General features: G+C 44.2%; 1 protein-coding gene across 1 annotated transcript in view; it reads left to right on the top strand.

Moving 5' to 3' along the window:
- Positions 1 to 10,005: 10,005 nt before the first annotated feature.
- IL23R (interleukin 23 receptor) overlaps positions 10,006 to 26,146 on the top strand; it is a 31,084-nt gene continuing 14,943 nt past the window's right edge. Inside the window, exons 1-6 of the mRNA XM_088673927.1 lie at positions 10,006 to 10,093; positions 13,119 to 13,421; positions 15,332 to 15,455; positions 17,340 to 17,503; positions 19,419 to 19,558; positions 22,505 to 22,664. Coding sequence (XP_088530053.1) covers positions 10,006 to 10,093; positions 13,119 to 13,421; positions 15,332 to 15,455; positions 17,340 to 17,503; positions 19,419 to 19,558; positions 22,505 to 22,664 — 979 coding nt within the window. The remainder of the gene's footprint in view (positions 10,094 to 13,118; positions 13,422 to 15,331; positions 15,456 to 17,339; positions 17,504 to 19,418; positions 19,559 to 22,504; positions 22,665 to 26,146) is intronic.

Here is a 26,146-nt window from a genome sequence, read left to right as displayed (position 1 = left end):
AAAGCAAGTTTCTCCATTTCCTCAAAGGTTGCACAGAGCTGGACTTTTCCATTTTGGGTTGTCATGGAGTCAGCTATATCTGGTGGTTCTTGGAGTGTTTGCAGAAACAGATTAATATCTAGTAGTATGGAACACCAGTTGCAGGTACCCTCGCAGAAGAGAAGAGCAATGATTGGTTTGAATAAAGAGTTGACTATCTAGAAACCAAGAACCAAGGCTAGAACCAAGGTAGAACCAAGGCTAGACAATTTTGATATGAATACTGCTGAAAACTTGCACTGGTACAGATAATTAGAGAAAGTTGCCCTGACAAAATTAACTTTTAATTGACTGTTTTCAAACCCTAAAAGATTAGAAACCTAGAGAGCTTAGGGTATGGGTAGGCAAACTAAGTTAAAAATTTCAAATCGGGGAAATCTCCTGGGCCAGACGGTTTACCGATAGAATTATTCAAGACATATATAGATTGGTGGGCAGAACCCTTAGCTCAATTGTTTACTCTCATCGATAAAAATGGGATCATACCTGAGATATGGTTAAGATCAATAATTATCCCAATCTTTAAAAATGGCGACTCAAAAGAACTAAGGAATTATAGACCAATAAGCCTATTATCAGTGATAGGAAAAATCTTCGCTAAGCACATTTTATCTAAACTCCTTACCTGGATGAAAAATCTAAATTTACCAGTGAAAAGAACAAATAGGTTTCTCTAAAGGCTGCTCTACTTTAGACCACTGCCTTATACTTATGCATTTGGTCGAAAAATACAGATCCCCAAGACAATCTAAGATATATGCTGCTTTTGTAGACTTTCGTGGTGCCTTCGACTCAATTGACCGCCCAAAGCTGTGGAGGAAACTCGCTGAATTAAAAATTGACCAGCGCTTATTGATTCTAATACAAAATCTATACTCTTTCAATACCTGTCAAGTCAAACTTAATACCAAAGGTCACCTTTCATCAGATATTCCAAACTCAAAAGGGGTAAAACAAGGGTGTATTCTTGCCCCCTTTCTATTTAACTTATTTCTATCAGACTTGCCAGATCACCTCCAAAAAATAGAATCGCATGCCCCCAAACTTAATCAGAAACCAGTTCATCTCTTATTATACGCAGATGATGCTGTCTTACTATCATTAACGAGCTTGGGTCTGAAATGTCTTAGATCTTCTCTGATCCTTTACTGCGAATCTAACAAACTCTCTATGAGAAGGCAAAATTTTTGGTCTTCTCGAATGGTTGGAAACTAGAGAAATGGAAAATAAGAGGGCAAGAAATCCAACAAGTGAAAATCTATAGGTACCTGGGAATTTTATTCCAGAGCAATTTAGGGTGGGCAAACCATCGTACAAATGCCATAAAACAGGCAAAGTGTACCTCATCAGCAGTTGCCTGTTTTTATTATCAGAAAGGTAATCAATTTATTCCTGCAGCCAACCAGATATTTCAAACAAAAGTGCTATCCCAGATATTCTATGGAATCCCACTATGGGTCCAAGCATATAACAGTGATTTTAAAAAGATTCACTCCAGCTTCCTGAGACGTATTCTTGGACTCCCAACTGTTATCAAATATGAAACAATGTGTGCAGAAATAGGCATACACACAATGGAATATTGGGCTTGGACCACCTCAATAAAATACTGGTTACGCTGCCATTTTCGCTGCTCCCCATCAAGTCTGCTCTCTGATTTGCTCAAAGACTCCTATAAATCAAGATGGTATCAGTACCTTGAAAAAAAGATTGAATCTATAGGCGAGTTGGAGCCCATGTACAATTCTAGCGAGCAATACATTTTCCATAATATCCTAACTAGACTAAAGGATGTTGAGAGACAAAATATTGTGGCAGCTGTAAACAAAATTTGCTCCCCTATATTCTATGATTTAAATATCCTAGATAGCAGAGCCAATTACATCACTAATAATCCCAGCCCAACGTAGGGCTTTTATGTTGGCCCGTCTGAATGTTTTTCCCTCGGCATTTGTCAGGGGAAGATATCAAAACATTCCTAGAAACAAGAGATTCTGCAGATGTTCTATGAATGTCCCGGACACTGTAGAGCATATTCTCTTTCATTGTCCATTGTACAGTACGCTCCGTCAACGTGTGCTGTCCCCTCTTTTGGGTGGTCTGGAACTCCAGCAAGGTGAAAGTGTGGGATTCTGCTATCTGACATTGGCCAAAGGGTAACGGCATACATACACACAATAAGTCTATATGGTTTTATTTGTAAAATGCCTAATAAAGGTTTGATAAGTAAGTAAGTAAGTAAGTAAGTAAGTACTAAGGCTCTGGAGCCAGAGCCGGCCCAATCACCTTCTAAATCCGGCCCGCGGACAGTCCGGGAATCAGCATGTTTTTACAGGTACTTGAGTAGAATGTGTCCTTTTATTTAAAATGCATCTCTGGGTTATTTGTGGGGCATAGGAATTCGTTCATCCCCCCCCCCAAAAAAATATAGGTCTGAGGGACAGTGGACCGGCCACCTGCTGAAAAAGTTTGCTGACCCCTGGGCTTAGGGCATGCTATAAATGCAATATTGTACTTGCTGCAGTTCTCCAGGCATAGTTACAAGTAGGAAGCCGTGTTGGTCGAAACAAAATTTAAAAAATCCTTCTAGCAGCACCTTAGAGACCAACTAAGTTTATCATTGGCTTTCGTGTGCATGCATACTTCTTCAGATACACTGAAACAGAAGTCGCCAGATGCTGATATATAGTGAGAGGGTGGGCAGTGAGAGTTCCAGGACTGCAGCATTTACTCAGCTTTCATTACTTTTGGAAGGCAATCTCTAGAGATGTACTGGCATAGTATTTTGGTTTATTTACTTATACACAGGTTGAGCATAGATGGGAAAATAGCTCAAACACTCAACAGACAACCAGAGCCCACCATATCAAATCTCCAGCAGCCTAGGTTTCATTACAGAACCCCAACTCAGCTTCTTTCCTCTTTCTTAAACTGCAGTCTGTTTTTTTCCTCTTTCAGACAGATATAAGCTGCCCCCATCCCTAGCTTGCCTTCTTAGCTCCCATGGAGACAGGTTGCTGGCATATCAATGCTATCAACATTCTTTTGATAAACTTAAGTGAGTGGCCAGGTGTTACCCCAGAAAGGAACCCACACTTCACAGAAATCTGATAGGAAACCCATAACCTAAAATTACCTTAGAAGCAGGCTTCAAGGAGGTGGGAGGGGTTAGGAGAAAGGAGGCAGGTTTTTTTTTAAGAGCTGTGGGTTTTCCAACAGACTGACTCATACAGAGTAGAAGTTTCTTAAACTAGAAACAATATGCTGTTCTCAAATTATTGGTAATGTAGGTCACCAACTGCTTCTCTTCCCCCCTCTCTGTTGATTCATGCAGCAGTGAATTCTGAATAAGAGACATTAGGGAAGAAGGAAAGTTTTATTCTGCAACTATTAGTAATGAAATCAAGTTAAGCGTGGAACTGGGGCACATGGCCTGATGGAGAATAAGGTAAATCTATCGATATCTTCAATACAATTGATAAACCTGAAATATGTGGGGTTGTTTTCCAAATCTTTTTTAGCAGGATTAAACTACAGTGTATCACAGCTTCTTCTTTTTTGACTATGCTGTTAATAAGTGGGTGTACATATTTTCTACAGCAGTTAAAAATTATTAGCATTTGACTGTTTCAAAGCAATTTCAGAGCATGCAATGTTAAGATGTTTTGTGCTTAGCTGGTATAATAGGGATGGTCTTGATCTTCCCATAGGCACCAGTTCTTCCTGTTTGACAGGTTTATCCCTATTTCTATCACCTGCCTCTGTTAAGATATTGCTTTTATTCTTCCCCTTGCTTTATTCTACACACATCTACACTAGAGTTCTTTAGGCTATAGAACCCTCCCCTGACAGATGTGGTGAAGCACATACTAGTGCTGAAGCATTCTATTTTAAGATTAAATATTATTTAGATAAAGGTTACATGCCGTCTTGCTGTCCCTAGCTATTAGAGTTGGTTCCTGTTCTAGTTACCTATCCTGTAGGTAACCTTGTAAATCACTGTTCCTATTTTGTCCCTGGCTTTGCATGTTGGGGATGCCTTGCTTTTGTCAGTGTGAGCTGCTTGAATTGTGTTTTTTTCAGGGTTCTGCTCTTCCAACTGGGTTCTCTGCAAGCGAGATCTCTTGTGGAGTGTGTTAGCAGGACTGTTTGTCCCCCTAATCCAGGCATCCCCAAACTGCAGCCCTCCAGATGTTTTGGCCTACAACTCCCATGATCCCTAGCTATCAGGACCAGTGGTTTGGGGATGCCTGCCCTAATCACACATCAGAAAAACATGCGTATCTACAGATGTAGCTTCAGAAACAAGATATCTAGGGATCTTTTATCCAGAGTCATTGCATGTCACTGGGGACACTGCACTGCAGCTTTAAATCTCTTTAATTAAATGGGGGAAATTAACAAGAAACACTGAATCCCCATTTCAAAGTTCCAAGAGAAAACATGCATTTAGTTAGAGCACTAAAACAGTATTTGAGAGTAGGATGGTTTTATGTCCTCCTGAATTACAAAATTCAGTGTGTACAGAATAGTAAAGTGGTTTAAGTAAAATTGTACAAAGACTACCCAAACCTAGGCTGCCTAGAGAGCAGCTTATGTTTAACTGCTTGCTATGGTATAAAAAAGAAAACAGTGGGGTGCGGGTGGCACTGTGGGTTAAACCACAGAGCCTAGGGCTTACCGATCAGAAGGTCGGCAGTTCGAATCCCCGCAACGGGGTGAGCTCCCGTTGTTTGGTCCCAGCTCCTGCCAACCTAGCAGTTTGAAAGCACGAAGTGCAAGTAGATAAATAGGTACCGCTCTGGTGGGAAGGTAAACGGTGTTTCCATGCGCTGCTCTGGTTTGCCATGACCCGGAAGCTGTACGCCGGCTCCCTCGGCCAATAAAGAGAGATGAGCGCCACAACCCCAGAGTTGTCCGTGACTGGACCTAATGGTCAGGGGTCCCTTTACCTTTACCTTATGATAAAAACAGGAATAGAGGTAGGGAATCTTACTGTTGCAGTTGCACCTCCTAATAGCTGATACAGCAGGGTTAGAGTTGAGATGGACATGAACACTAGAGACAGGATGAACTTTAAATTAAGATTATTGGTTTATTAAAGGGGTGCATAAGGAAATACTGGTATTTTCACTAAGGTCTTAAATATGCTTGTTACTGCCTCCCTTCTGATGTTCACCAGACAAACAATACAAAGGGTATTAATATTTAGTCCTCATCTTTCTCTGGAAACTCTCACACCTCCCTCATCAATTCCCTTCTCCTGAAACTCCTCCAACTGTAAAATCTCAACTGTCTGAAAGCTCCCTCCAATACTTATGAAAATGACCTTGCATTGCGTACTATGGTATTGTCAAACCTACATTTAACTTGGAATCTGTAAGAGAGAGGGCTTGCAGAGAGCAGCCCACTCTGCTTACTTCCATCAGATGGGAGAGCAGCAGCAAGTCTGGGAGTTCAAATCAGGAACAGGAAGGGTTAAGACGGGTCCAGGGCTCTGCAGAGTCCTGGTGGCTCAGCTCCAGGTTGGTAGCAGGGAAGTAGGGGAGGAGCTAGCTTCAGCAGGGGCTGGAAAGGAGGGAGGAGAGAGAACGGCACCTCAGGAGCCTGGTTTGGGACCACGGAGGACCCATAGAGCAAGGAGGAGGGGCGTTTGGATGCCCAGTCTTAAAAGGGGGGTCAGAGCCCACGAGACGCCATTGTGGGCTTCTGCCCCATGCAGAGCAGACATGATTTGAGACATCTCACCACTGTATATAGCATGCACAATAAAACTATGAAAATCCAGAGGATGTGTGGAGTGCTTACTCGGGAGTAGCCAACACCCCATCTGTGACAGCAAGCCCACAATCTTTTGATGGCTACCCCGAGGGGAGAGACCTGGGAACGTGGCAGCATCTAAATCGGAAGAGAGAAATGCCAAGGAAGGATTGGCATGCGTGAGGGGAACAGCAGAGAGCAAGCTGCAGCCAGCACCCTGCAACTATGGAACGGCTCAAGCACCAGGTAGGCACCCGGGCACAGGGGAAGCCAGGCTTACTGAACCGAGCAGCTCTGAACACAGCCAAGCCGGAGGAGCGGAGGCTGGACAAGCAGAGAGGACACTCAGGAGGGCTGAGGAGCTGATTGCCGCCACGGGCCAGCGCTTTGTAGGGCGACCCTCAGCACAAGCTGGCTCTAAGGCTGAAAGGCATGGTGGCGTGGAAGTGCAGGAGGCTGAGAGGCGAGTCCGGGCAGAGGGGACAGACGGAGGGGAAAGGCAGCGGCCACAAGTTCCCATACAGTCCCGGGGAGGCAGCCCAGCAACAGACCTCTCCAACCAGATGTGATGCAGAGGGACAAAGCCCGCGCGGGTACTTTCAAACGCTGACGCGGGAAAACAGAGGGAAGAGAAAGGCGGGAGATGCCTTTACAATGCACCCAGCCACTTGGTGGAACACTGCCCCCAGAGGAAGGAATGGCGAGAGCAGGCAGGCACAGACACAAGCCTGGATGCCAGATCAGGAGGGGAGGGGCCAGGCGGAGCACCAACAACTGAGCCCTCCGGTAACACCCCACAGCACGACAAAGAGATGGAAGTGAGTCTGCAGCTGCCAAGAGGCCAGACCCAGGAGACAGTCGGGCTTCTCCGCAGGGGCAGCAGCAACGATTTCCTATCGGTGGACTTGGCTAAGCAGAATCAGATTCCCATTTTCCCAAGGGAGCTGCCCATGAGCGTCTTGACCGTAGGCGGCCGGGAATTGCAGGAGGGTGAGGTCACGCAACAGACCCCCTCTCGGAAGATGACAGTGAACAAGCACGCAGAAGTGCTAGCTTTGGACTTAATGGACAATGACCCTGTGGGCAGCCAGCGCCGGGGAGATCTCACCTTTGGAGATGCAGACGGCAAGGAGCACTGCAGGAAAGAAGGAGAATCCTCAGGATCGCACCACATCAGCTCCCCAGGCGGATGGAACGACGCAGAGGCGGGGATGCAGGAGGAGAAACTGAGCCAACTCACCAAAGAGGACACTTTTACCCAGAACATACGGAGGGACTTGAGGGAGGGAGAGGGTGCAGGGGAAGGGCTTGCAGAGAAAGAGGGGTTACTCTTTAGCAATGATGCCCGGTATATGCCCCAGGACTCCCTCAGAGGGAAGATTCTCAGGCAATATCATGACAACCCCACGGAGGGGCATGCAGTACATGTCTTCACGAGGCTCACACCCAGTAAGGCCAGTCTTGGGCGAAACCCCAGAGCCTTCCCAGAGCAGGGGGAGGGGGAGATTGGGGGACCACCTATTGAGGCATGGGGTGAGAGGAGGGAGACAGTACACCAACAACTGGATGGAGACGTGGCAAGGGGCAATGAGGCTTACAAGGAGGGGGCAGACCATCACAGGGGACTGGAGAAGGTCTTCCACGGAGGGGACAGGGTCTGGCTGTGGTCAGAAGGCCTTCCCATGGGGGGAAGGGGGAAGAAGCTGGCACCCAGAAGGCTGGGGCCCTTCAAGGTTCTGACACAGATCAACCCTGTCACCTTCAGGGGGGAAGTACCTACAGCGAGGAAGGTCCATCCCGTGGGTCAAAGGTCTTTGCTCTCACACTTTAGGGAAAGCCCAAGGTTCAGAGGACGTGACACACATCCAACACAAGACGCTGACAGGAGGGAGGGGGAGGAAATCACACAAAAGACACTAGACAGAAGGGTGGAGGGAGAAGGCAGCCAAGAGGTTCCAGAAAGAAAGGAAGAGGAGGAGGTCTACAGTGCCACAGCGAGCCCGGGCTCCCGGTGGGGGGAGGGGGGGTTAAAATGTCTGATGGCCAGGCAGGGCACTCCTGCTTCCCAAAACGCGGAGGCAACCACGCACACCATGCAAGGGGAGGACCGCACACTGGAACTGCACGCTCCTTTCTCCCACAGACCCAAACCACCACACGTCAGTAGCACAGGGAACACAGAGGGGGAGGGCGATCCCAGGTGGGGAGCAGGGGAGACGCAGACCCAAGGAGCCCTCCGGGAATCGGAAGCAATTTTCCAGAGGGAGGAGGAGGATGACAACGGAAGGAACTACACGGACCAGCCACCCAGCACCGACTGGGAACAGGATTTTACACACACTACAGAGGAGGAAGACCTGTCAGGCTTCCAGCCCTCTTTACAGACATCAGACCAGGCAAACCAGGCCTCAGAAAGGGGGGGGAGCCTGGAGGGGGGGTGGATGTAAGAGAGAGGGCTTGCAGAGAGCAGCCCACTCTGCTTACTTCCATCAGATGGGAGAGCAGCAGCAAGTCTGGGAGTTCAAATCAGGAACAGGAAGGGTTAAGACGGGTCCAGGGCTCTGCAGAGTCCTGGTGGCTCAGCTCCAGGTTGGTAGCAGGGAAGTAGGGGAGGAGCTAGCTTCAGCAGGGGCTGGAAAGGAGGGAGGAGAGAGAACGGCACCTCAGGAGCCTGGTTTGGGACCACGGAGGACCCATAGAGCAAGGAGGAGGGGCGTTTGGATGCCCAGTCTTAAAAGGGGGGTCAGAGCCCACGAGACGCCATTGTGGGCTTCTGCCCCATGCAGAGCAGACATGATTTGAGACATCTCACCACTGTATATAGCATGCACAATAAAACTATGAAAATCCAGAGGATGTGTGGAGTGCTTACTCGGGAGTAGCCAACACCCCATCTGTGACAGAATCCAAAGAAATGAACCAAAGAACCACTCAACTGCTTCTACAATAGCAAGGGAGTTTGGGGATGGGATGATGGGTTACGGGGAGGTAAAAGTTAAGCCTTGAGTAGCTCTTTCCACCCCAGCCTTGTTGTCGGCCTCGCTGATGTGGTCCAAAGGAAAGCAGAGCAATACATTTGGCACCAGCTGGGCTGCAGGAGTTGCTGGAAGGAGATGTGCAAGGTGCCATCCAACCCTCTTAGGGACTCTACTCCAGATTTGTGTAGGGTTTACTCCTTAGCCTTTTCTTATCCTGAAGATATGCTGCAAGGTATCTCCTAGATGGGCTACCTTCCCAGATTGATGAGTCCCATCTGCCCCTCACTTCCCTCTACAACATGTGCAAAAAATGCCTCCTTGACCGTCGGACCCACTATTTGTCTCATCCACTCAATCTGCTGGAGCCAGTCTTCACTTGCGAAGGAAGTTCTTAACTTACCGAGGATCTGAAGCCCATCAACTACTCTCACCTTGTTTAGCCAGCCAGTCAAAGTCATTCCTTTGGTGACAGCTTCTAAGAGCCACAGGTGAAAGCTGAGTGCAGAGTGGGGACCAAAGGTGAACAAACTACCCCAGAAAGGTACGCCCCCCCCACCAGAGGTACTACCAGTGCTATTTTTCTAGAAAAAGAGGTGCCGGAACCAGTGCTTTCCCCCTAGGGGTACTCAAGGGTATGCAGTACGGGCACTTTTCCCCCCTGAAAGAAAAGCACTGGCTGGAACTCACCATGAAAGCCTTCCTTGTTCTCTTATAATGACAATTGTGCCCACCTGAAATGTGCTGGAACTGAGTTCTGGTGAGTTCTGGCTGAAAAAAAAAACCCTGGGTACTACCCTACCCTAACACACCATCCATCCCAAGTTTCAGATTTTCATATGCAGTATTCTTCATTTATGTATCCCAATGTTACCTCCTGAGTTTATCTTAAAATAGATACATCTTTATGTAACTATTGTCCAGCAGGATAATACAAGGCACAAATGAATATTCACTGTACTTTCGTTAATGAAGTTTTGTTAACGATTTTGCACTAATTATAGAGGTAAGTATGGTTGCAGAAATTTATTTCCTATGCCAATTTCACCGCTTCCAGTTGAATAGGTCTTTGTTCAACATTCTGTCATTGATGTTTTATGGCATTATTTTTCTTTACTCTTTAGGAAATAGTTTAGTCCTCATAACTATTTTTCCTTTCTATTTTTCCCATAATTTTTCCCTTTGTTTTTATGCACTGCTTTTTCTCTTTTTTGCAGATGACATTGTTAGAATGATGGTTACAGCTGACATTTTAGTGGTATCATACATACTCTTCTGCAAAATATGCCAAGTTGTCCTTTCTCACCATTGTTCAGCAATTACAGAGCAAGTTAAGTATTATGTCTTCTAAGACACTGGGAGATAATGAATTTGTGAAATCTAGTAATTTATATCAGCTTCCATGTTTCCTATATACAAGCCTTCAATGGAGCCAGCGTAGGATTTGGCTACTTGGCAATACAGCAGAGTCAGTCAGTCATATCTCAGTGCAAATATCAGTCTGAGACTCTGAGTGGTTTCTGTAAAGTGGCCAGGCTAATTGTGTGTACCTGACAGAATGATTCAATAGGGGAATCTGATTGAGCAAAAGGGTCACTTGGAATAATAATAAAAAAATCTTTATTAGAATGGTCTTCCACTTGAGAACTTGGTTTGAGCTGATAATCAGGATACACTGAATGGGCAAGGGTTTAATTTTCCATGTTCATAAGTAAACACAACTAGTCATGATGGGTTATTTGTTAGAGGCCAAGAGACTTCATGTGAAGCGTTTGTCGTTCTCAGATAAGAGGTCTCAGTGAAAGGGATAAAAATCCTTTGTCAAATTTAATATCCACGTTACAAAGCCCAACTGCTTATAGACCCATAGCACTTATATTTGTGCAATTGTGGAGATCTGCTCACTGTGCACTCAACCTTTAGAACCAATACTGGTTATTAACTTGGGTTGCATATGGGCGTGTCTACCTACAGGGGCCAGTGTGGGTTTTTCTGCTGCAGCTCATGCTCTGTTTACCCCTTCTCCCCGGTATTGCCACATCTAACTTTACCCAGGTTTTTAGTTTTCCTTAAAATGTGTCTGTGTGTGGTTTTTCTTTCTTGGCCAATTTGAATTTATTTATTTTTTTAATGTGAAACATTGCTCCAGGAAGAAGTGGGGAAGTGGCTTTGAGACTGGTTGAGCTTGTCATAACTGGCACTCTTTCTGTGCAGCTGCTTCTGGAAACAGAGTTGTGTACAAACTATACCCTTAAAGCACATTCGAAATACATTGTTTTCCTCAATGGATCATGGGCACTGCCCCTACGCCCCACAGAGTTACAATTCCCAGTAAACCTTAGCAAACGATAGTGCCCAGAATTATTTGAGGGAAAGAATGTGGTTCAAATATGACATAAGGATATAATGCGTACACTTACCCTAGTTGCTGCTTAGCTTGATTATTTGATGGAAGGATGAATACAGATACACAGTGGGTTAACCCATCAAGCTATGCATTTCTGTACCTATCATTCCTTCACTGCCTCGGGTTCCAATTTTGAATTCCCACATCCTATGGAGGAAAAGAAGTCCGAGGAAGTGACACATACTGTAAGAACACGAGAGCCTGCCAGATCAGGCCAATGGCCCATCTAGTCCAGCATGCTGTTCTCACAGTGGCAGCCAGATCTACCTATGGGAAGCCCACAAGCAGGACACCACTGCTACGTTACTCTGCCCACCCTGCAACTGGAATTCAGAGGCACACTGCCCTGAGAGTGGAGGCAGCACACAGCCATTGTAGATAGTAGCCATGCCATAGTTTAACTATGTGCTGTGTGAGGAAGTACTTCTTTCATCTGTCCTGAATCATCCCACATTCAGCTTCATTGGATATCCTTGAGTTCCAGTGTTAGGAAAGAATAAGAAAAATATTTTTGTATCCATCTTAGGATTGATTTCAGCATTAAGGTCATTGCAACAGACAACTGAAGGCTGACCTGGAGAACCTTTCATGTAATTGCCATATTTCAAAAAGTAAAAAACCAGGACACCCCAAATGATTTTCCGATTGATTTGCCTAAGATCCAGGTCAAAGTGCCACATTTCAGAAATCCCCCCCCCCCCAAGACGTCAATTCCACCTTTGAAATCCCAGTAATGTCCGGGAAACTGGGAAAATCTGAGTGTATGGCAGTCCTGGTAAACAGGGAACATGATAGATTACCAAACATTATTTGTTGAGTACCTATATTCTCCTAGTTACTAGTAGATGTACTCAACAAAGATGCTTGAGAACTGGGCCAACAACCCATGAGGGCCAAAAGGAAGGACTAGATCTTAGGGGAACACATGGAACTGAAATATAGGGTGGGGGGTGAAGGCTGCAATCCTCTGCACACTTACATGTGAATAAGCCTCATTAAACTGAGCGAGATTTACTTCTGAGTGAACATGCTTTGGATTGCAATACAAATCGGGGATTTCCTTATAGAGCTCTATGGAGAGTATATGTTGTCTTCAAACACATGGGACCCACACTCAGAGGAAGTTGTTCTCAGTTAGATATTACTGAAAATGTGTAGAAACATGGTTCTAGGAAGTGCTTTCCATCTCCTACTCATATCATTCCCAAAAATACATTTGTCAGCAGTGATACAGGCCTCTAATCTTATTTTTAAAATAGTATTTGTACTTTCAGTGATTCAGCTCAAATTGCCATTTCCTTTTTGATAAAAAACATTTAAAAGGTTATCTTTTTCCTCAGTCAAAAGAGAATTAGTTTATGCCTCTAAATAGATTCCTCAGTGCTTTATCATTAAAAACATTAAGACAAAAATAGAATATGTGAGCAGTAGGAGACTGGCCAGGGAGGTGGTTGGACCTTTGGATGACCAGGGAGTTCAAGGTGTGCTAAAGGAGGATAAGGAGATTGCAGAGAAGCTGAACAAATTATTCGCAAATGTATTCACGGTGGAAGATAAAACCGCAGGAATGGAGTCTGAGGAACTGAAGCAAATAGTGGTGATAAGAGACAAAGTTCTAGGCCTTACTGACAAAATGAAAACTGAAAAATCACCAGGTCCGAGTGGTATCCACTCAAGTGTTCTAATAAAACTCAAATATGAATTTGTTGATCTTCTAACAAAAATATGGAACTTGTCCCTAAGTCCCTCCATACCTGAGGACTCGTTTGATGTTTCAGATCGTGCTTGTTGCTCTATCTTTTCAAGATTTTATTAGATTTTGGGATTATAGGAGTACCACTGAAATATTTTGGCCAGATAGTGGGTAACTGATTAGGTTGTGTATTTATTTATTTTTTAAAAAATTGCTAAGATATTTATGGCAATTAATTTATTCCCCTCCCCCCCAGATACTATACATTGTCATGGGAAGGTGTGGACGGAACCAGCTTCAACGATTCAAATGGGCCAGAATATTACTATAAACTGCCATTCCGATAAAGATGTCTGTCAGAATGCTAAAAAACGTATGCGTCTAAATCAAAGGGAGGTCGAGGACAGATTGGTGTTGGTTATAAACAAAACTACAGTTCAACTTCAACTTCATGATTATAACATTTCATTTTCCACAGTCCTTTGTTATACTGTATGTCCTCTAGGAAAAAACCAACTAATATGTGGAACAGAATTTTGCGTGGGCTGTAAGTAATTCATGTGTATGCTATGTAGGTAATTTTGCTGCTTGTAATTCATTTCAATTAATTTCGGAAGTAAAATGGGTTAGTGATTGAAATGATCAGCCACTGAGGCAAGCATTTGATGAAGTAAACTATAGTCTATGCAATATTAAAACTGCTAGTATTTAAAGGCATCACAAGACTCTTTGCTGTGTGTTTTGGCAAAAGACTAACAAGGCTACCCCCTTTGGAAATAGGTTAGGATGACATTTTGCTGGTGGGGCTTTACATTTTTAATTTAAAAATTATTAGCTAAGGGATTTGATCTTAGGCTGCAATCCTAAACACTCCTAATATCTAGGGAACAAGCCCACTGAACACTTGTTACTCAACAGCAGCAGCTGCTTTATTTATAAATTTACATTTTTTGTATTTTTGATATTGTACGCTGCTTTGCTATTACATATAAAAAGTGTGTGTGTGTGTGTGTAAAAAAATAAAGATCGCACTGCCGAACACATTGATGTACAGTGGTACCTCTACTTACGAATTTAATGCGTTCTGAACATACATTTGTAAGTCGAAAAAAATTGTAAGTCGAATCCCATAGGAATGATTGGGAGAAAAAATTCGTAAGTAGAAGCAACCCTATCTAAAAATTCGTAAGTAGAAAAAATCCTATCTAAACCGCATCCAAGATGGCGGATGGAGCTCCATTCGTAAGTAGAGTTATTCGTAAGTAGAGTTATTCGTAAGTAGAGGTACCACTGTAAGTTTCACTGACTCAGTAACGTGTCTATTTATTTTAAGTAATTTCTACTGTATGCAGTAAGGGACGCGGGTAGCGCTGTGGGTTAAACCACAGAGCCTAGGGCTTGCCAATCAGAAGGTCAGCGGTTCGAATCCCCACAACGGGGTAAGCTCCCGTTGCTCGGTCCCAGCTCCTGCCAACCTAGCAGTTCTAAAGCACGAAGTGCACGTAGATAAATAGGTACCGCTCCGGCGGGAAGGTAAACGGCATTTCCGTGTGCTGCTCTGGTTCACCAGAAGCGGCTTAGTCATGCTAGCCACATGACCCGGAAGCTGTACACCGGCTCCCTCGGCCAGTAAAGTGAGATGAGCGCCGCAACCCCAGATTCGTCCGCGACTGGACCTAATGGTCAGGGGTCCCTTTACCTTTTACTGTATGCAGTGGAGCTTACTCTGAAATTAAAGTGCATAGAAATGTCTTGTTTCCAAGTGAATAATATATTACTACAGCCAACAACAATTTCAATACATGTCACTGGTAGTATAAATTAACAACTATTACCATGAACACTTTTCCATTGATAGTATATGGTATATCACTAGCCTCAGTAGGATATTTGGACATATGTCAGTTGGCATATAATATTGAACCACTGGGAGGAGAGATACCCACTAACTGAAAAGTTAAGGCAGATCAGAAGAAGAACAGCTGTGAGCTTTAACTTCAGACCAGTAGACTTCACAGCTTAGGCATAAAGATGGTTTAAAAGATGAGCAAAACCTAATCTCACGGTGCTTTTAAAAATGGCCAGTATTGGTGAAATACCAGTTTCAAGCTTTGACATTAGAACAATGAACTGCAAGATAATAAAGGATTGCATAATGGTTGCAGAACTTTTAAAAATTCTTTGCTAGACTGGTAGCCCACTCCTAAACTACATGCCTATAAGTGAACCCCATTCACTTCAGTATAACTTTCACATTAGTGTGCTCAAGCCTGTAACTTCAAACTGCTCAGATTGTTCTTCTTCTTAAGGAAAATAGCTCTTTTAAAAGTATTTGGAAAAGATGTGATTTAGAGTAACAGAAGACATGATAAAGTATTTAGTCACTTGATAAGCCACCCATTAACTACCTTTATGTCTTCTGAATCAACAGAATCTTACATGTTTTGTAATTTGTAGATTCACCGGACATGCCAGCCAACTTAACCTGTGTCATATATGAGTATTCCGATAATATGACATGCACTTGGGACCCAGGCAAGAACACACAATTAAGCACTAGGTACAACCTATATTTGAAAAGGTAAGAAAGTTGATTGAAGCATCTATCTCAAATCAAACTAGATGATCTTCAGGGTCCCTTTCAACTCTATGATGAATTTCAACAGTTTTGCTTATTTTTAATGGAAAGTAGCCTTTAGCGGGCTGCAATTTTGAGCAGAGAAGCTATGGGTAGGAGGGTGCTTGATGCTTTTCTCAGCACCATTTTGCGACACATAATCACCCCTAGCTGCTGCCCACCCCCACAGAACTTCAGGTGATCATTTGCAAGTGTAAATATGCACCTGGAATTGGGTGGGTGGCTGTGGAGAGAGGCAGAGATTTGGCTGGGGCGAACTTTTGCAGCTCACTGTAAAACAGTTAAGTAAATCAGCACTCCACTGCTTAAAAATGCAGCCTTCCGAGTCCGGTTCTCCCCCCCCACCCCCGTTCTTTTTTAAAGCACATACAAGACATTGTTGGGAAGCTAGGTGACAAGAATTTGCAGGTAATGTCAAGTTTGCTCCTAAACTAGGTTAACTGTGAGTTCAACCAAAGATTAAGACACGGCAAAGCTGCAACTGACATTGTGGTCTGACTATGTGGACTAAACTTGTGGTTGAGAGACAACTCACAAACCAGTGACGATCGTGCATGTGGTGTAGTGCTGATGACTGAAAAAAAGTTGGTGTCCTACTTACATTTTCAGGGAGTGGGGGTGGGGGGCAAGAGCAGGTCACTAGTGGTGTCCTTTTGGTGGTAGTCATGATTCACCTCTTATATCAGAGAGTTCCATGCTCAGCAGAAGCGGCAAACATGCCTCAATCTGCAGTCTAGCAGCATGTGCTTTGGCTGAAATTAGTTTCAAGCAGCCAAGGATGGTTGGAGCTTGTATAACACGTGAACAGCAGGTCCACAATCTGCGATGAAAATGCACTTTCAACATGAGTTTCAACAACAGTTTGCGTTATGTGATGGCCCAGGGTGGTTCCAGCTCAAACCCAGGATGTGGGGTGGAGTGTAAAACGTCCCCATAGGGGTGGCCAACTCTCAGGACACACTTAAAATAGCTTCTCCCAGTCTGTTTTTGTATTATTATTATTATTTTGCAAATATAAACATTATGGCAGCAAATAGGCATGACCCAGACACAGTTAAACAAAAAACAAAAAAAACTCTTGTTCCGCTCACTTCAGGGGATCAATTGGCTTTGGACCAAATGGCACGTTACATGACAGGTCAGTCATCATCTAATTATGGACAAGTGTGATGACCTGGTGTAGCTACTGAGACGTGGGTAGGAGAGATGAGGGGGCAGATCTTACCCTGCTCTGCCTCACTGGATATTTGGTGCAGCACAAAGCTTGGCTAGAAAGCCAGGGGAGGTGGGTTTGCTGCGGTTCACAATTTGTTCTCCCTCACTGTGAAATCTCTGCCTTGGAGCAGGGCAGCACCTGAAGTTGCGTCTTAAGAGACAGGGATGTTGTTGATATGCTGTCCACCCAGCTGCACAACGTTCTCCCTGACCAACCTGGCTGAGGTCATCTTGAGAATGGTATTGGTGGATCCCAGACAATAATTCTGAGTGACTTCAACATCCATGACAAGATTGCCATTGGACCAGGTTGGGATTTCATGGTCTCACAGTTTAATCACAGGGCCCTGAGAAAGGAAGAGCAAAGGGCCACATGCCTCTACAACAATGTTAGAACAACACCTACTTCTTATTAATAATATTATTTTTTTGCTTTTTGCTTTTTTATCTACTTTTATGTGTTTAAATGTTTTAGTATGGTTAACAAGGCTTTTAGGCCTCTTGGCTAAGATCAAGTGCAATGTAATCTGCTTTTTTAAAAGCAGTTACTTTAGATTTTTAGTTTACAGTTACAGCAGAGTAATAGGCTTCTTGATTGTTTGATCTTTATAGTTTTCAGGGAGAAGAAAATAAAACATTTCCGGCAAACAATGCCTCAGGTACCATCCCTCTGAGTCAAATGTGGAGAAACCAAACATTTTATGTTGGGGTCTGCGCTGAAAATCACTTAGGAAAAAACTGCTCAGAAGAACTGTATGTTCACCTTGATGATCTAGGTAGTGTGCAGTAATTTCTAAACTTTATTTTTGAAAAGCTGATTTTGTTTTCAGTCTAGTATATGACTAAATTTATAAGATTAAGATCATGATGGAAGATTTAAGAATAGAGTGGCTGGGGAAACCCAGCCAGATGGGAGGGGTATAAATATAATAATAATAATAATAATAATAATAATAATAATAATAATAATAATAATAACCACCTACAAGATGCTGCAACCTATTAATGCCTCCTAATAGGGATGCGGGTGGCGCTGTGGTCTAAACCAGTGTTTCTCAACCAGTGTGCCTCCAGATGTTTTGGGACTACAACTCCCATCATCCCTAGCTAGCAAGACCAGTGGTCAGGAATGATGGGAGTTGTAGTCCCAAAACATCTGGAGGCACACTGGTTGAGAAACACTGGTCTAAACCACTGAGCCTAGGGCTTGCCGATCGGAAGGTTGGTGGATTTGAACCTGCAGCAGGGTGAGCTCCCGTTGCTTGGTCCCAGCTCCAGTCAACCTAGCAGTTCAAAAGCACATCAAAGTGCAGGTAGATAAATAGGTAAGGTAAACGGGAAGGTAAACGGCTTAGTCATGCTGGCCACGTGACCTGGAAAAAACTGCCTGCAGACAAACGCCGGCTCCTTCGGCCAGTAAAGCGAGATGAGCGCCGCAACCCCAGAGTCGTTTGCGACTGGACTTGTCAGGGGTCCTTTACCTTTAATAGGAGTATTAGTAGCCAGCCGTGCCCACCTACAGCAGACAAGTCTGCACAACCCCAAATTTCCCCTCACCATCTGTCAACATTCTGCAGCTATTGAGCCTGCTGAGTACCCATTGGACTATTTTTGTTGAGATTTGTCTCCTTAGTTTATTCTGTACTGCTGCAAACCTCTTGTTTTCACAGAGGCCCTCAGCACCTGAGTTTGCTATTAAAAGGAGTGGTGCACAGATACTTGGTGTATATTTATAGGCATGATCTTGGGTCCCATATTTGCTCTGTGGATTCTTCTGTCCTGAGAGCTGAAGAGGTTCTTCCATGAGTGCCTCTTCCTTCTGTGGGTGCAGGTTTCAACATGCCGTTACTATATTTTGAAAGAGGCACTAGTTTTATGGCTATAGTGCTTTGCACAACTACTGAAGACTGCATGATTGATACCTTGTCTACATTAGGAGTGTGCCCAGATAGCAGCTACCCATACTATAAAAGAGGAAGTACAGGAAACAAAATTGCATATAGTCTGAAGTTTTGTGCAGCACACACCTTCCACAATTCCAAACCTGACCACCCTAATTTCTTAATATGCTGGTTATCCTACTGGCGATCAGAATAGCACCAGGAGATTGTTTCACTGCTGAGTTGAACCAGATTAAACCAGGACCTGGTCTTCATAATTCATACTGAGAATGTTTAGAAATTAGTTGTCCCACTTAATTCATACAGAGCCATTTGGCTTGCTGTACCTGTTCTATGCTTGTGGCAGACAGTGATCTTGGCTTGTGGTCCAATACTTAAATGCTTGAGGTAAAAAACAGCTAGAATCAACTACACATGGAGCAATATATATCCCAGTTAGCCATATACTAGGACAGGCATCCCCAAACTTTGGCCCTCCAGATGTTTTGGACTACAATTCCCATCATCCCTGACCACTGATCCTCTTAGCTAGGGATCATGGGAGTTGTAGGCCAAAACATCTGGAGAGCCGCAGTTTGGGGATGCCTGTACTAGGACATAATTCCTCTGAGTTGGTTAAACTGGCCTTCTACAATGTACTCTTTTTGCCTCCCTGACCTTGTTTGCGGACAACCTTGGTTTTAATTCTTGAAAGGCAATATTATAATGATGATGATGATGATGATGATGATGATAATGATGATAGTTTCATCAGCAGAGACTTGATTTAACATTGTTTTATCTCTTTTAGTGGCACCAGCTACACCCATTATTATCCAGATTGTAGACTCTCCATTATTTAAGACTACAATACATTGGGAAAAGCAAACTGCAATCAATGAGACTTATTGCGAAGAACGATACAAGGAGAAGACGGGCAAAACTTGGCATGTGAGGCAACCCATTCTGGGTTTTGTGTGTATCATAAGCAGTGGCTTGGCTGCTGCTTTTCATTGGTTTTGGTGCTAAACCTTCCATGCATGACTTTATATAGTACAGTGGTACCTCAACATCCGAATGACTTGACTTCTGAAGGTTTCGACTTCCAAAGTCAGCAAACCCAGAAGTCTTGTCACCGCGTGTGCATTCTGCGCCTGCGCAGAAGCGGTGCACACGTTCCGCGCATGCACAGAAGCACAAAATTGCACTTCATGCATGCGCAGAACGGGCACTTTGACAACCGAAGACTTCGACTTACAAAGAGCGCCGCGGAACGGATTGTCTTCATAAGTCGAGGTACCACTGTAGTAAGATTTCAATAGCTTCCTAGGCAGAGTTTTACCAATACAAGAGTTTTACAAAGACATTGATGTGAAATGTTCCCTGCTCATAGGATGCATATGTTGCAAATATTCATATGCCTTCTGCGTTTTGGTGAAACTGATTTTTTATTTCTTATTGTACTCTTTTTATAGACAAATAGTATGTGTATATCATGTGTGTTTGTGTGCACGCAGACACACATTAGGACATATTGGCACTATCATGTACTATGTGAGTGGTTTGCAAGCTTCCCCCCCCCCATGGACCACTTAAATATTATTAAGGGTCTTTTTTACCTGCTGGAGCAACTATAATATGCTGTGCTAGATGCTCTGTGATTGGTAGATTTTTATTGCTTCTTTTATATGTTATATTGTATTGTATTGCAATTTGCATTCCATAGAATTCAAACAGTAATACTATGAAATACAAGAAATAGAAGAAGCAATAAAAATACAATTAATCAAAGAGCATCTAGGTCAAAAATCAATATGAATATTTAAAGCTGTGGCCCCACCCACTGACAAAATACCGCCCCTGACAGCTTACCCTGGTGGAGTGTGGCCCTCAGCAGGAAAGAGTTTCCTCACCTCTATTTTATGAAATAAACTTGCAACCAACAAAGACTTGGAGCCCATCTGTAGTACACTGTCTTTGGATGTTTCTTAATAATGTAAGGATTGCTATCACTGACTTATGGATACACAACTACATGTATACAGGGCCAACTCTCCTGTATGTATATGGGGGGGGGGATGTATTAGTATACATAAAAAGTCCACACATAATATTTTGTTCCTACTTGAAGAAAACATGCTAACTGGGATAATATAGAGCAGCCTTTCCCAGATGTTAGGTCCCTGGATACTATTGTACTACAGCTCCCTTCATTCCTAGCTAGCGTGACCAGTGGTCAGGGATGATGGGAGTTGTAGTGCACAAACATCTGGGACTACAAATGTTCACATAGTGGGTAAAAGACTGAGCATAGTTGCTAAAAGGATGAACATAATCAGACAGTCCTAGTTTGAATTTGACCTTGTGCCATGAGCTCACAAGGTAGCCTTAGGCAAGCCACTCTTCAACCTAAGTCCCCTCATCTGCTACATGAGGGCTAAGAGTGATTTGGATTACAGGTGTAATTTTATATCTAGACTAGCTGGCCCGGCCATGCATTGCTGTGGCTCATCCCTGTGACTCCCCCTCCCCACTCTGTCCCAACCCATGACCTATTCTGCCCCATCCCTGTGACTGTCCCCACCCTGTCCCGACCCATGAGGCATCGCTCCCCATCCCCATCACATCCCTGTGACTAGTCCCAGTCCCCTCCCTGTACCCCCTCTTCCCCCCACCCCATGGCTCATCCCTGTGACTCCCCCCACCCCCTGCCTGCCCCCAGCGCATCCCTGCGATTTCCCTGGGGACGGGGGTGGTGTATCCCGGCCTGTATGTCAGGTATTCGTTGCTGTGGCTTAGTCTGTTAAATGGGCCCTCAGAGTCCCCCTTCAGACTCCTCCCCCAACCCCCGGCTCATCCCTGTGATTGGCCCCACCCTGTCCCGACCCATGACCTTTCCTGCCCCCTTCTCCCCCATCCCTCACCCAGGGGAGCCCCCACCTCTATTCGGCCTAGTCTGCAAACCTCTCCTCGGCCTAGTCTGCAAAGCCAAGCCAAGCTGCTGTGGAGAGGAAAGCTTTCCTACCTGCAGTACCAGTGTAGCCGCCGCTAGAGGCCGCTGTTGTGCAAGGTCTCCTGATTCTGGCTGTAGGGTGAGTTGTGAGTTCTTGAACACAGGGTTTCGGGGGTTTTAACGTGGCCCAGGTGAGACATTTGTCTTAGGAAACGTTATAAGATCCTTCGGACATTCGCATGGGACGTTGTATCCAAATTTGAACGCAATCGGTCAAGCGGTTTCGGAGAAAAGTGGAGATCCACCCAAATGCCCTTTTTACATTTATATATATATATAGATAGATAGATAGTGCTTGTGAAGCACTTTGAACACTTGAAAGTACTATGTTGTTGTTTATACTAGGCATAGCAATACAGAAAGGAACACACACTTATTTGAGCTTGTTATCATGAGCACAAAATCCATACAAACAATGCTCTAAGTTGTAGGTATCTCTCTTCTACAACATGTAATGTAACTGAGTGAGTCAGACTACACCCAGCATAATTCACTCTTTAATAGTGGTATCCCATCCACTGAAATAGAAGAGATATTCCTTTGGTACAATTTTACTTATACAGTATTTAATTGTGAGTGGTCTGAGCAGCCCTCATGCTATAAAGTAGGTTAATCCAGACTAGTATCTCCCTTTAAAAACAAACAAACAGAGGAACACTATCTTTCTGAACTGAAATGTTCAACAACAAAACCAAAAAGAAACTGAATATACACTTCACCTTTATACAGAGATCCCTGACTTTAGCCTCACAATAGCAAATGCTTTGAAAAAAAAATTCTCTTGACACAGCAGAACTTTTTTTTTTATGGCGGTGATTTTGGAATCTCTGATCTAGACAGTGGATAGAACAATACATAATTGTCCTGTTGCCTTTCCATTTTAGGTTAGAAAATGGGATGCCGACTTTAAAAGGGAACATCAAACTGAGTACAATTTGGATGCAAACATGGAGTATGAGTTTCAAGTTAGATGCAAACTAACTCATGCCCAAAGCTTTGGGAGCAAATGGAGCAAATCTGCAGTGCATATGACTCCTGAGGCAGGTGAGTTTCACTGCTCTCTCTTCCCTGACCTCCAAGTCCTTTTTTCAGTTGTACAGAGAGGATTGTTACAGGAACGCGTCAAGGGGTTTAAGTTGCAACAAGCCAGCCAAGCATAACATTCTGAGCACATTTTTCAGCACCAAGTGTGCAAAGGAAGCTGTGCCTTGATCAGCTCAGGAACTGGAATACCTGATTATATCTTTGGTTGCGCTCTTATTTCCTGTGTTGTCTTCTACAGATTGTATCACTTTGGTAGCAAATATTACCTCATTGTGGTGTTACAAATCTTAAAAGTCCACGGAAAATCCCCTGATAAGAGAGTGTATAGACCCTATTTCAGTTTCAGTTGCACAATACAATGTGAGCTGGAAATTCATTCATAAATTGAAAAGTGAAATGATTGTGCCTATCCTGTCTCTACAGCAGAGGAGTCAGCAACAACCTTTCCCCCTCCCTTTGAAGTTTTATATGCAAATAAAAGTAAATTGCAGCACAATCCTATGCATCTTCACTAAGAAGTAAGTCCTGTTGTCAGTGAGGCATTAGGAATGGGAAAGCTGCCTTAGACATTATAGAGAATCATAGAATTGTAGAGTCGGAAGGGACCCTGAGAGTTATCTCATCCAACCCCCTGCAATGCAGTAGTTTCAATTAAAGCATCCTTGACTGATGGCCATCCAATCTCTGCTCAAAAACCACCAAGAAAGGAGAGTCCACCACCTATCATGGACGTCAGTTCCACTGTCAAACTGCTTTTACTGTCAAAAAGTTATTCCTGGTGTTTACTCAATCTCCTTTCTTATAACTTGAAGCCATTGATTTGGCTCCTACCCTCTGGAGCAGGAGAACACAAGCTTGTTCCATCTTCCAAGTGACAGCCCTAGATATTTGAAGATGACTATCATATCTCCTCTCAGTCTCCTCTTTACCCAGTTTCCCCAAATTGTTCCTCATAAGGCAAGTAGCCTTATGTAACCAGAAGTGGATTTTTGTGTGGATGGACTATGAGCTTAGTTCTGGTAATTCCTGGTTCCAGAATTGTTTGGTTCTATGTCTTTTTTTCCACTGATCAGATCTTATGGTTCTGATCTTTTGTTAAAAGAAACAAAAGTAGATTTTGCAAGCCTGAAATCTGCCCATCCTAAAGGGGCTATGAGGCCAGCAAGGCAGGCAAATGAACTTCCCAAAGTGATGCGTGTGCTATCTTCTATATGAAGCTCCATATTCAACACAGTAATTTAGAAGCACTGTACAGATATTTATTAATGAGTAAGTACACACACTTACTAGGGACGCGGGTGGCGCTGTGGGTTAAACCACAGAGCCTAGGGCTTGCCGATCAGAAGGTCGGCGGTTCGAATCCCCGCAACGGGGTGAGCTCCCGTTGCTCAGTCCCAGCTCCTGCCAACCTAGGAGTTCGAAAGCACGTCAAAGTGCAAGTAGATAAATAGGTACCACTACAGTGGGAAGGCAAACGGTGTTTCCGTGTGCTGCTCTGGTTCGCCAGAAGCGGCTTTGTCATGCTGACCACATGACCTGGAAGCCAATAACGTGGGATGAGCGCCGCAACCCCAGAGTCGGTCATGGCTGGACCTGATGGTCAGGGGTCCCTTTACCTAGGTACACACACAATGTGTACAACATCCGTCAACTGGACTCCGCTTTTTCTGTCAGAGCTGACTACCCAATTTCGTGTGTGTGTGTCTGTTTTACAGCATCTTAAGCTAAGCAGGCTATAAAGGAAAGAAGTTAAACATATCTACTAGGCCAGGCCTAAATTGCTCTAAGCAGGCTCCCTCTAAAGGGCATGAGAGGTACAGGGTGGGTAGCAGCATTAGGCTTGGCTTTGCCTCCATCTGCAACAACAGTGGCATCCTCAGAGGGCAGGGGAAGGCACAACCAAGGATGGCTGACAACAGGAGGCGAAACCCTGAGCCACACAGCCTCATTTGCCTAACATGCCACTGCAGTGCAATCTTAGGCATGGGTAGGCAAACTAAGGCCCATGGGCCGGATCCAGCCCAATCGCCTTCTAAATCCAGCCCGCGGATGGTCTGTTAATCAGCATGTTTTTACATGAGTAGAATGTGTCCTTTTATTTAAAATGCATCTCTGGGTTATTTGTGGGGCCTGCCTGGTGTTTTTACATGAGTAGAATGTGTGTTTTGTTTAAAATGCATCTCTGGATTATTTGAGGGCCATAGGAATTCGTTCATCCCCCCCCCCAAAAAAAATAGTCCGGCCCCCCCACAAGGTCTGAGGGACAGTGGACCAGCCCCCTGCTGAAAAAGTTTGCTGACCCCTGGCTCTTAGGCCTCTAGGAGCCTTTATCACAATAAGCTGTTTTAGTATAAATAGTAGTAGTGACCCCTGCTGGCAAAACAAAATAGTACAAAGAACTCAACCGCTTAATCCATGGGGGGGGGGGGATAAAAGCCTTCCCTTTTTACTACCTCTTGCTGCACCTTTAATACATGGCTGGGAGGAATGCATCATCTGAAGCTCTTCTCCTCACTCCCCTAGAGAAAAGTTGCACCTCTTGAATTTCTTAGCTGTTAAAATTCATGGAAGCCTTTGGGCTTTCAGCACAACCTATTTCTGTTTCAGCCAAAACTTGTGGGCATAGTCTGCCAACTAGCGAATACTTGTCGTTTTGTCAAATACAGTGGTACCTCGGGTTACAGATACTTTAGGTTACAGACTCCGCTAACCCAGAAATAGTACCTCGGGTTAAGAACTTTGCTTCAGGATGAGAACAGAAATCATGCCGCAGCGGCAGCGGGAGGCCCCATTAGCTAAAGTGGTACCTCAGGTTAAGAACAGTTTCAGGTTAAGAACATACCTCCAGAACGAATTAAGTTATTAACTTGAGGTACCACTGTAATCAATTAGCCACAGTATTGTTGCCTGAATCAGGGCTGAGCAAAGATGCTTTGCTACCTGAAGCTCAGTTGCCTCATTAATTAGGCAGAGTGAGGACTACCTCATTGCAGCTGGTTTTGTGGGCCATGAAAGGGCAGCAATGGATTTTCATTTTATTTTTTTACTGCCTGGTAGGTGGGAGAGGTGCTTGAGGCATTTTCTGCCTCAATAACTTAGCTGGCTTTGGGGACTTTCTGAAGATGACCAACAAGCAGTGCCCAAACACTCTAAGTCAAGGCGCGTTGTATCTAACGATGGTCATGTTATTCTAGTAGATGAGGCACATGATCTCATCTACGTGTGTCTCTCCCTACCTGGCACAGTCGTAATAAATTTAATAACTAGCAATAGCCTGCTCTTTCGGAACACCTAAAAATTGACTGCCTCAGGTGGCTGCCTCACTCTGCTTAATGGTTAGGGTCAGCCTGGCCTGAGGAAGTGAGGAGCTCAAAAGCCTAACTCACTAAGAAGCAACGCTGTATTCTTGGAAAACAATGTAGCCTAGCAGTGGAGAACACTAGTGATCCTGAATTCTGCATAAGAGCCTGGATAACGCCCCA

Source organism: Zootoca vivipara, chromosome 7 (assembly GCF_965207765.1).
Source record: "Zootoca vivipara chromosome 7, rZooViv2.hap1.1, whole genome shotgun sequence".
NCBI classification, from domain to species: Eukaryota; Metazoa; Chordata; class Lepidosauria; order Squamata; family Lacertidae; genus Zootoca; species Zootoca vivipara.
The sequence above is the reverse complement of the archived record's forward strand: the minus strand, read 5'-3'. Positions and strand labels throughout refer to the sequence as shown.